Consider the following 12,393-nt stretch of genomic DNA (forward strand, 5'->3'; position numbering starts at 1 on the left):
AGAAAATATACAATTATAAGAATAAAAATCAAACAAATATAACAGGAAAAGATCAAAACATGAATAATGGAGAACAAACTAAAATGGTAACGGCTTATGTAAATGTGTGTATATGAAAGTATTTGTATGACAAGGTTGGGTTATTTTATGGAGTCAGTTGTTAATACAACAGGGGAAGCCGACATTAAAGGTGGTACTGATCATTATGAAACAAAGAACCTGAATGCAATTGAACTAAATCGGAAAGATATCGCATCAAAAATCCAAATTCCTCAGTGAGGGAAGTACAAATGTGAAACACAGCAATGATGTAAAAGAGCAAGTAACATGTAACTCTCCTGAAGAGGAGATTAGGTTAGTAGTTGCTAACGGCAGCTGAGTCATACTTGGGACTGTTTGTGGAGACGAAATGTTCATTATCAGCAGAACAGAAATCATGCAGAAATATGTAAAGATACAAATAAAACTACAAAATATCTAACACATTCTTGATCGCAATGTTCTGGAATAACACTAACATTTCATACACCACGATGACTATCTACAGATAAATAAGCAAACATCAAAGAAAGCTCCCATTCCTTAAGTAAAAACAATCATACAGGTATCAGAAGTAGTAGTAATAGTTAGTTAGTATAAGAGCACTGTACCTTGATTACAGTAATAGAAATAAAAGCCAAACAAAAGAACAAGAAAAGTAAGTATCAAAGCTAAAACAATAAAAGATGTGTACCATATGAGAGGAAACCAAACCAGAGAGACTATTTGTATGACAAGTCCAGTTGTTTTATGGATTTAAATGTTAGTAACACAACTAAAGCATCTATTACTGAAGATTATGAAACAAAGAACCTAAACAAAATGTAACTAAATCAGAGAGATATCGCTTCAAGTCACTAGTGAGATAAACCAAAGTACAATACGTAACAGGAGTTCAAACAACAGCAGGAAAAATCCAAACTCCTTGTGAGAAAACGAGTGGGAAGAACAAAGAAATAAGTAGACGGGAATGAAAAGAGAAGAGTGTGTGACCTTGGTAAGTGTGTTTCTTACCCCAAGAGGATGCAGCTATGTTAGTGGTTGGTTGGTTAGTAGTTAGCAGAAGTGAAGGAGTCGTTCCTGAAACTGTTTGTGGAGACGGAACAAGAGGAGAAAATAGAAGTGAGCAGGCCAAAAGAAAGAGAGAGAATAAGGAGGAGTTAGAAGGGATGAGTTTAATGGTAGTAGTATGATCGTGTTAGAGATGTAAAGTATCAGCATAATGCAAAGATATCTATACACTGTAAAGCCTAACAGCATGAACTAAGCTAACATAACTTAATCCTCCAAAACTAATTCCCATGAATTAAACCCAACTCAAAAATGAATTGTTGAAGTAATAACTCAGTTGTTTTGAGTGAACTTAAATTTCAAAAGTATTGATTTAATTCCAGTTTGTTCCACTGATTTATTTTCTTTAAGTTGACTTTAAGTGATCAAAAATTGAAGCCCCAAAGCCCCAAAGTGAATTGGCTACCGTTTTGATAAACGATGAATTGTAAATTGTTTTTATCTGCTGTTTTGACGTAATGTTATAATGTAATAATTTGCTTTAGTGGAAGAAAACTGAGTATTTAAAGTGTGTTAAATATCTAACATGATGACCAGGGTTAAATATCCATACCATCAAAGGTTCAGTTGTACACATAATAATTTAACCAGGTTGGGAAATGAACTTAATTTAATTGAATTTCCCTTCAGTTCTGAATTACCCCAGTTTTACTACTCAGACTTATTTTGGTTTAGCTTTTTAAGGTCAATTTTTTTCCACTACCGAGTGCATGGCACAACTGTAGGCCTACACCATTACATATATAGTTAAATTATTCATGTTCAGAAAAAATGTAATCAGTGGTGGTAGAATATGCTATTGTTTCAGTACCTGCCACCCAGATTAAAACTGAATGCACAGCATAAGGCATTTTGTAAGAAAAACTAGTCGTTCTTCACTCCAGTATTGTTGCTCTTACCATGCGTTGTGGGGTTAGTAGCTGGGTGGTTAGTGGTAGCAGATGAAACAGCTGACGTGCTGCTGGTTGTCTGTTGGGCTACAGGGGAAGTAAAATACAGATTATCAGTTTAATAGACACATGCTGTAGGTAGATTATGCACCAATCTGTGAGCGGGATTTTTTTAGACTTGTGAGTGTATGCGTATACTTGACTTGACCTGAAAACACACCTACATTGTGGGGACATCAATCTATTTTACAGGATACACGTTTTGAAGAAAGCATCAGAAGAGTTTTATGAAAACGGCTAAATAAAATAAAAAAAACTTGAGGTGAGTTTTTTTTTTTTTTTCAGAAAATGCGCTTACTAGTACACACAAACACTTTTTCCGAATAACTTCTTAATTAATACGGAAATGTCATATTTCTTTTATGGTTTTTCACCATTAGGCTTGGGAAGTAACAGATATTTGCATATTTAGTGTTGATGTAATCCAGAAGTAATGGAAAGTAATCAAGTTAAATTACTTTAATACTGTGATACTTGGATTAGGTTACTGGCTACATTTCTTAACAGGTAATTAGTAATTATATGGGATTAAGTTTTTAAAGTAACCCTCCTAACTCTGGTCCATTTGTGGCGTCCTCTTCTTCTGGTTTTCTGACTGGAGAATTGGTGCCACCTACTGCTCATCTCGTCAACTAACTCCTAACATTTGCATAATGATAGTGGATGGAAACAAGCATCCAATTCAGTATGTTGCGATGTTAAGTAGCAACAATATTGAGATATGGTTAGCTACCTTACCATGTGCTGTGCTGCTGGTTGAAGCAACGTTAGTGGAAGGAGATGCAGGGGTAGCAGTGCTGGTGGTGATGTCGGTGGTAGTGGCAGGCATAACTGATTAGCACAATGAGTAAGCAAGTCAGTATCACAAAACACAACCAAACCATGTGAATGGGAAAAGTTCCTATAGCCTGTTTGGTTATAGGTCCAATCTCAAAAGTCTTTCTTTATTCAGAGAAAAAGAAATGTTGATTGAAGAATTTTTGACATTTGGTGCATTAACTTAGTTTTCCAAAAGCATCTTTGGGTCAATTTAATTTCAAAGTTGATTGTTTTTGGAAATTCCTCAAATAGCAAAATTGGTCCCACCCAATGAGAGCCCACACAGCTCACTTAGCTACGCCAATGAGTTATAGTCCACATGTGGGCCACTGGTAGCCACACTGTAATGTGATAAGTTTTTTTTTTTTTTAATTGTTCTTTATTAGCAGCTTTTTTTAAAAATGTTACTAACTACATTTTTATTTATTTTTTTTTTTTTTTTAAGTGTATTAAATATCTAACATGATGACCGGGGCTTAATATCCATACCATCAAAGGTTCAGTTGTACACATAATCATTTAACCAGGTTGGGAAATAAACTGAATTTAATTGAATTTCCCTTCAGTTCTGAATTACCCCAGTTTTACTACTCAGACTTACTTTGGTTTAGCTTTTTAAGGTCAATTTTTTTCCACTACCGAGTGCATGGCACAACTGTAGGCCTACACCATTACATATATAGTTAAATTATTTATCTTCAGAAAAAATTTAATCAGTGGTGGTAGAATATGCTATTGTTTCGGTACCTGCCACCCAGATTAAAAATAAATGCACAGCATAAGGCATTTTGTAAGAAAAACTAGTCGGTCTTCACTCCAGTATTGTTGCAAAAAAAGTTTTTACATTCGCTTGAAGTGGGGTTTTTTTTTTCAGAAAATGTGCTTACTAGTACACACACTACTACTAGTACAAACACTTTTGGGGAAAAGTTCCTATAGCCTGTTTGCTTATAGGTCCAATCTTAAAAGTCTCTTTATTCAGAGATTTAAGTTATTAAAAAAAAAAAAAAGTAAATTCTTTGAACATTACATAAAATAAAAGATTTACACAAATTCAATTTTTTTTGTTCTTCATTAGCAGCTTTTTAAAAAACAATTTACTTACTAACTTGTGTTGTAAGTTACAGAAACATTCCTGATTAAATACTTTTTACTAGGTGTTTTGTTTTCACAGTACAAATAAAAATTAATTCAGTGTCACTTAAAATTACCAAAGCTACTTAAACAAGAATGTTTTTTAACTTACAAAATTGAGTTTAGTTTAACGTAAAATTTTTGATGCGATCAGTTTCAACAATTAAATCAACTTCTGGTTTGACAATGCATTTATGGCCCATAACACTAAACATTTGTCAAAAAAAGATTACTAAACAGGGCCAGCTATGGTCATACATTTGGCTGAGATGTCGCTGTGTCATGGGCCATATGTGACTACCAGATCTGGCCCACATGTGGACCGTAATTCATTGTTGTATTTGGGCTGAGTGTATGGGCTGGACCAATTTTGCAATGGGTTGACACTCAGTGAGAAGCTGCTTTTGTCTGCTTTTTTGTTAAAAACCAAGGACCCAGTGTTTCAAAAAATACTTTGTATTTCCTATCATAATTCAGTGGAGTCACGCTGAGTCGAGTGTGTCATAATAATACGCAAAATTGAACACCACTGTTGGAATATATTCTACAATAAATTTTAAAAATGAGTCTAAGTTTCAATTAAGAACACTATTGTTCTCATTTAGTATGACTTTTCCACCCTGAAAACAGTCAAATTTAGGGAAGAAGCATTCCATAACTGACTTTTTTTTGGTTCTAATGGAAAGTCTGAAGATGCAAACAACAAAGCAGCGAAGCAGATGAAGCCTTACCAGAGAAGAAGGAGCTGGTTATGCTGGTGAATGGGGATGAAGTGATGGAGGGGAGAACTGAAGATGACAAATCAAAGGATACAGCAGAACGAGAGGAACCACACATGGAAAACAAAATAGTTTTCATGTGGCCAAGTGCAGATAAGGAACGCCCGGTGCTCCTGAAAATACTTTCAACACTTTGATGACTTTTTATATGCGTATAAATAAAACCTCCCACATGCTTGTGTTAAAAATGAATGCGCCAAGTAAAGGGTATTTCCTGCTTCACCTGAGCTGCATATTTAAAACTCCACTGTGAACTGTCCTTTGTTACAACAAAAAAAAACATATTATCCAAATCAAAGAACAAGAGCAGATTTCCATTCACCACTGTAAACTTCTCAGACGGAAAAAGAATGACAGAAAGACTAATTAACTAATGAAAAGATTTGATTAACTCATTTTTCAATGCAGCGGTAGTGGTGAATTTATCTTGACTCTAAACCTCCGGAGTCAAACACGTTCATCTGGACCAATTTATCAGAGCAGAATTAGCAGAGTCATCTCCCATGCAGGTAGATAATGAATAATAGAGTGAAGAGAGTTCTGATTTTTTCTTTAGAAAAACCCATTAAGGATAATTGTTTTTTTGGTAATGACCTCTAAATGACTTCCATGAAAAGAAGCATACCTTTTGAATTTTATATGAGCCCCCAAATTTATCTGGAAGAAGGGGACTAAAAATGTCCCTTTGGATTTAGTAAAAGTTTTTCGATAAACTGTCAAAGGTTATCAGCATAGCAGCTGAATAACATAAATTAGCAGTTATGAAACAGAAAGAAGAAAGAAGGAGACTGAAAAACTAGAGTAGGGGGAGGAATAAGAGGGTGATCAAAAAGCAGGAAGACAGCGCTGGAGTAAAAAGGGACGACACAAGGAAGTGAAGAAGGAACAGCTGAAAAAGAGGGAAGCAGAAGGAAATTGGGAGAAGGCTGAGGAGGGCGAGGATGAGGGTTGCTTACCGTGGGTGGTGGCATTAGTAGCATGGATGGTGTTAGTGGAGTCAGTGGATGAAGTGGCGGGAGAGGAAGCAGCTGGCGGTAGTGACAAGGGGTTGGGATGAGAGAGAGAAAGATGCAGAGGATGATGAATGGTTGTGAAGCTGCATGATCATCTTCAGTGCAGAAACTTTAAAAGTAGAAATGCATTGCGGCAGGTTGCTTTTTTTGTATTTTCCGTCTTTTTTTTCAAGCGTTTGCCCCCAAGGGCTAAGAACCAGTAAGGGGCAGTAGGGCCGGAGTCAGAGCTACTTTTGAATAAAATTCTTCGGTAGTTGCTTTTTTTAAGTGTACAGTCTATGGTAGCCACATATATCACACTCTGTGACCACAGCCTATGAGAAAGCAATAAATGAAGAAATTCCAAAACATGGCTAATTGTGTCATGTGATGTAAATCAAACTTTTGCCATTCTTTGCCACTTTGTTAGCTAAAGTTTACTGAAAATGAAACTAATAATTTTTATCAGTGATACTGCGGTGCTGATGATTTGAAATGCGTTCCGCGGTTCATGGTTTGCCCACTTATTAGAGTTTGGTACCTCTCATGTTTGAATCAATACCAGTACTGGTACTGTAGGTAGTTCTGTTCGCTGATTTATGTTCAAGTGTTCCTTTTTCAGATCAGTTGGGTTTTAATTCGTTTTTTTGAAGGTATAAAAAGGAGGTTTCATGTCAGGATTGACAGGATTGAGTAGGCCAGGCATATGGGCAGGACTTTGATACCACAACACCAACCGCAATCACTTCTGTGCGCAGAACGTGAAGCCTGGCATGATGGATTCTTGCATGATCTTGTGATCTCAAGCTCGAGTCCAGCTGCCTCGTATGGTTACAGAGCACCTATTCTCTACAGGGGTTCAGGTGAAAGCAAAGCCTGGCATTTAATCAAAAGATCAAGACACTGACACCGGAGGTGCTTCTCTTTATGTGCCTGCACTCTATAGACCAAACCAGCTCAAGGATTTAACATATAACCCTGTGAGTGCTCTCCCATGGCCTGTTGACTTGCTTGGGTTGCCGTAGTCATTTATATTCTGGAAGACAAGCTGTAGTTTAATTGGCTCTTTTTCTCTCATGAGCACAATCCCACAAAAACTGACCTTTAGAAAAATGTCCCTCTGAAGCCTCCATAGTACAGGATAGTGTGAGAACTGACATTTAGAGAGTGGGGTTGGGTCACGTCGTCAGCTGGCCCCAAGCTTCTGTTCAAGTTCTAGTTCCAGATCACGTGACCTCCTGGAGCAAAGGTGATTGGCTCGAGTGAGATTTTCTTTAGGCCACGATCTGTGCATGGATATTATTCCAGTTTTAATGGTTTTGGCTGGACAGTAAGGGGCTCATGGCTGCAGCTGAACAGCACCCTGGGGTGGTTTTCTTCTGGTTCCTTCTACGTTCCTCTCAGGACATAGAGGGGTCATTTAAGGAAAATGTCATTAACAGACTCAAGGAGACTCTTTTCCACATTGTTTGGTGAGAGGGACCGGCAGAAGGTAAATGCTTATTGAACTGCAACCTCTGTACTTGCAGGCACTTGAACGGAGTATCTGTTTCCTAATTTTTCGACCAACTTGACTGAGATTCCTATCCTTGTTTTCTTCTGAAGGCAAGTTAATTTCATTTATACAGGCCAAAATCATAAATCACTTTACAAGCTGTAAAACGCATGACACTACCCTTAGATCCTTTATCTGGATAACAAAAACCTCCACAAAAAACACATATTCTTTTTCATTTATAAGTGCATTTCCATCCAACTGTTTTATGTTTGTGCATAAAAAAAACCTGTGTGGAAAACACCAGAAATGTGAATAAAAGTGAAAATTTCCACAAAAGGTTTTCAGCTTGGCTGAGGTGGAAAAGTTGGCATATCGCAAAACAAATCGTGACAAAGTGCAAAGTGTCATGAACCTCAGTATGCAGGAATATTCAACTGCCCTTGATTTCACATGCAAAAAAACTGAATGAGATTAGCATAAAGTTGGCCTGTCTGCAAAGGGGAGACTCGTGGGTATCCATAGAAACCATTTTCATTAGATATCTTGAGGTCAGAGGTGAAGGGATCCCTTTGAAAATGGCAATACCTGTTTTTTTCATCGCAAAATCTTTGGAGCATTATTTAGACGCCTTCCCAACATGCTAGCATGACATGTTTGGTACCATTGGATGCATTAGGTCATTATATCACTAGTTTAGCTTTCACTTGGGGTTGGCCAATCAGATTTCACCCCAGGCCCCCCATCTGAACATGCTCCTGGTCACTGAAACTTCTCACTAGACTAAAAACGGCGACAAACACATCAGATCTATGTGGAGTGACGAGGACACTGTAACCTTCCTAACATTTATACAGGAAAACAGAAATGTTATATTTCCATCCTGTTTTCCACATTGTTTTCCCGAGCTCTTATCATGAATTCATCTCGTTGTGTTTATCTCCATCATCATCTCATCTCTCTTATATAACAGAAGTGAATGAAAATTCACATTTTCCCATAGTTGTTTGGTTAATAAAACTGCTTCTTTTGTTTGATTAATCAACAATAATCAGTTTATAATCACATAAAACAGAGAAAAGCAGCAAATGAAAACACTGGAGACGCTACAATTTGTTATTCAGTTTTTTCTTCTTTCATTTTATCGTCCCCTCTCCTCTTTCCTTTTCTTCTTTTTGCCTCATTTCTCCTCTTACTCCCATTTTCTTACATTTTGTCTTTTTCATCCTTCAACACCCCACATCTCCTGTTCTCTTCAAACTAAAATCTTTTTACCTGTTCAGAGTAGTCTGACAGTATTGTTGGAAAGTTCGGAGGGAAGAATATGTGCAGGGCTTTGGGGAACATGGAGGTTCTGTGAATCAAATCCAAGTGTGGTTGAGGTTAAGACAGCTTCACTTGACAAGATATCCAGAATCCATTTTGGGGGTTAAGAAGCTTTAGGGGGTTCCGGAAACCTTGGGGGCGCTGGGACTCTTTTAACAAGGCACATATAGTAGAGACTGACAAGCTGAAAGGCAAGTGTATGGAACTGATGCTGCAAAGGTTGAGAGTTTGATTCCCACTGGGTTCACTTGCATTGAAACCTCAGTTAGATCGTGGTTGGCAGCAGGTTTAAGGTTCCGTTCTTTGTGTACTTGAATAAATAATTGAAGGTATGAATACTGACAGGGTTCTCACCCATGACAACAACACATGCACTCGTGGTACCAAAAGGTGCTTCGGACAACAGCTTTAACTTTCTGAAAACTTCTTAAAAGACTCAGCATGGCTTAGACGTCATGAAAGCAGGCATGGAAGTGAAATGAGCTTTATAGCTGCAAATTGTATGTATTGTATTGTAGAAGACTTACAGTACAGTACATTTGAAATAATCCTTGATGTTACTGGAGCTCAATCCCCAAACTGCCAAATATCACAAGGAATGGTAGTTATCGCTGACAGACAACAGAGTTCTGGGAAAAACTGACGAAGAAATATTTGACGGCTGTTCTGATGGATGAAATATAAATGTGAGAAGTGAAACTTCTGAGATAGTTGGAGGGGAATTTTCCAAGAATCTGTGAGGATTTGTCCACTTTCTGTTTAAAAATACTATCATTGGTTCATGCAGTAGTATCTGCAAACCTTATGTTCCCAGTTGAGTATTGATTTGATGATTTGTAGTTTAAATAATAAATTTGTGTGTCCACAAGACCAACCAGAAGTAAAAGACAGAAACAGGTGTGAAAGTGACCACAGACATTTACATATAACTGTTGTTTCAACGCTGTTTAAATAAAACCACTTCTAACTACAAATTGAAATTAGAGTTAACTTAAATGTACAAATGTCTCTCAGAAGTGCCTGAATTGGATCAAAAAAGGTGCCAGCACCCTAATTCAACACGACCCTAACCCTAATTCTTGTGGCGGTTTTATGCATTTTCAGCACAGTTTTCTCAGTAAAAGCTACATTCACTAGGGGTGGACGAAAATAGTATTGGAATATTTTATTTTGTGATATTGTATAGATTCTGATTGACTGCATCAATTTTAAGTTCTCCTAACCAGGCAAACCAACGGGTCCAGGGGGAGGTCTTCGCGATATGGCGATCGGAAAAACAGTCAAGCGTTACGTTTAGGAGTGTGTACCTAGACTCATCAGGAGGTGCCATTGTGCAATAAGAAGTAAGGCCATTCAGAAGCAACAGTACTCACTACCAATGAGTACCAGTCCATTTCAGGCACTGTCTTTAGGTTTTTCAGCATTTTTGCTATTTTCAATCACCAGTTGTGAAGACAGTGTCTACTATGCAGATGTGTTTCCTACCTGGGCAGCCCAGTCCGGGGGAGTCACAGCTGGTAGTGAGTGGTGTGATGCTGGGCAGGGAGACACCTTTAGGGAAAGGAGGGAAGATTAAAAACAAAAAGGTTAATCAGTTAAAATGATCGTGGGAACGTGGTTTAAATATTGCACAGGTTAGCAAGAAAAGTCACACATTAATGCACTAATATTAAGTCTGATGCATTCTTACAGAGGTATGGAGGGTATTATTACGGAATTGAATTAGATATTTGAGGTCAGTTGGTTAATCTGACAAGATATTTATAAGTACTTTTATATTATGAAATTGACCTTGTGTAGTTATTGATGTTTATTTATGTTTCTAAAATGATAATTATATTTCAAAAAGTCTGAGACATGGGCAGCTATTCAGAGTTCTGGATGAGATTATTTTAGCATATGTAGCATTTCAAGATTTAACCACATGCAGGATGAGAACTGCACCACACGACTAAATCTTTGCTTAAATGTTGCAAGCTTCAATGTGTTAAAAACTGAGAGTAAAGATTTCTGCACACTTAGATCCATGTAATGTATCACTTAATTTAGCAAGCTTTCGGCCTATCCGATCTTCATCAGAGCATATAAAATGCAAATAACCAGCCCCAATCATTGGCAGTACGCAAAACACCTGGGTTCAGCCTGGTGGCAGAAGCTCCACCTGTAGGGAAATGTAGTTTCCAAGTGTTATGAGGCAAACAAGTTGAAGTCATACTTGTTACAAAACACAAAGGAATACAGAAAAGGGTGTGAAACACAGTGAATATAAGAAAACATAAAATGCTAAATAAAGTGATATATTGCAAGTGTGCGTAAATCTTCACGTTCATGATTAAACGTTTTATGTTATATTTTAGAGAGAACATGGGGTGAAGAAGTTAACATGAATAAGAGGTCATGCTACCAGCTTTGAGAGCTAAATGCTAAGGTGTGTGTGTAATAAGGGAGATACCGCATTGGAGGCCGGGCTCCATTTATTCTTACGGAATCTGCTCAGTGGCGCATGAAGCTGAAAAAGATAGATTTCTGCAAATAAAATTACCCAAACTGTGAAATATAATATTGTTCTTTACCATGAATTACAGGCTGATAATTTCAGTAAATTCACAGTGGCATAAAGTAATTATTTTACATTATGAAGATCACAGTAATGTATTGTGTTTCTACATGAACCATTAGTCATAATTTTACTGTAAAATTAAACAATTTTGATGTGAAATCTGCCTGTAATATTCAAATAATGATCCATCATGCATTGCAAAAATGTCATTACAGTAGTTTATTGTGAGAATTTATTGTGAAAACCTGGTTAACAGTGCAGATCTTCCGCGTATGCTTCCACATTCTGAGGCCCATAGAGCCCATTAGAGACTTCCATAAACTGAGCTGCTAACTTCCAGTTTAGCTCTCTTAACTTAAATGGGGATAAAATGATCGAATCATGCGGCTCTTTTAGACTTTCAAGTCATTGAAAACAAGTCATTTCGAGGGTTGTGACACGTGAAAAAATGGATCCACCGTTTTACAGCTGCTTCTTTCACAATGTAAGCTTATCGATGGTGTTGCTGTAATTACACCGTTTGGCCACTAAACGCCACTCCTTCTGGGGGCTTGATGCAGGTACAGGTATAATGGTTACCATGTTTACTGTCTTAGTTTAGCGTGTTAGCATGGTAACGGTTGGCGGTGTTGCTAATTAATTGATTCATTGGTATTTGGATTAAAAACCAAATATTGGACAAATTCACAATTTGATGATGAATGGCGTTTTAGAGGAAAGTTAAGGGTTACCAAAAGCCATTCATCCAGTAAGTGTCTGTAAGAATATGTGCTGATCCATCTAGCAGCATGTTTGAGCTAATTTCTCAGGATAAGGTGGAAACTTTGCACCTCTTGGTGGTCACAAAGGATCATCAAAGTCAGAGGATCAATCACTGGCGACCATTCAATGTCTGAACCCAGTTTAAATGACATTCATCCAATAAGCTGCTGGATGATTTCAGAACCCAACAAGTTGGTGGACGAGCCAACACACACAGCCATTCCAGTAGGCAACCTCACTAGTACGGCTAAATAGGACAACAGGTACAGGAAGGTAAGTGGACTGCAGTTATCCTATCCTATATTGTATCTAAGAATAGCACATAAGTTCAATTTGGAAGTAGTTATTTCTGGGCAGACAAACTTCCACCAAAAAAGCAGGTTAGCAGCTGAACAAAAATCTGTAAACTGTATGCTCATATGATCCATCCATCGAATCGCATGTAGTCTCTTAAACTTCAATCCAG

At 37.5% G+C, this 12,393-nt stretch overlaps 1 protein-coding gene across 7 annotated transcripts in view; it reads right to left on the reverse strand.

Annotated features, from left to right (window-relative positions):
- adgrg6 (adhesion G protein-coupled receptor G6) overlaps window positions 1–12,393 on the reverse strand; it is a 111,324-nt gene that overhangs the window by 46,716 nt on the left and 52,215 nt on the right. For 4 of the 7 annotated variants that reach the window (XM_035678379.1, XM_035678373.1, XM_035678372.1 and 1 more), the window contains 2 exons: window positions 10,091–10,156; window positions 2,010–2,087 (listed from right to left, as the gene is read on the reverse strand). The exons of 1 other annotated variant lie outside the window; for it this stretch is intronic. In XM_035678379.1, the coding sequence (XP_035534272.1) occupies window positions 2,010–2,087; window positions 10,091–10,156 (144 nt within the window). The remainder of the gene's footprint in view (window positions 1–2,009; window positions 2,088–10,090; window positions 10,157–12,393) is intronic. 2 more of the 7 variants (XM_035678374.1, XM_035678375.1) reach the window with 1 other exon arrangement.

Source organism: Morone saxatilis, unplaced genomic scaffold (assembly GCF_004916995.1).
Source record: "Morone saxatilis isolate NCDOM2014 unplaced genomic scaffold, NCSU_SB_2.0 Contig7, whole genome shotgun sequence".
Classification (NCBI taxonomy): Eukaryota; Metazoa; Chordata; class Actinopteri; family Moronidae; genus Morone; species Morone saxatilis.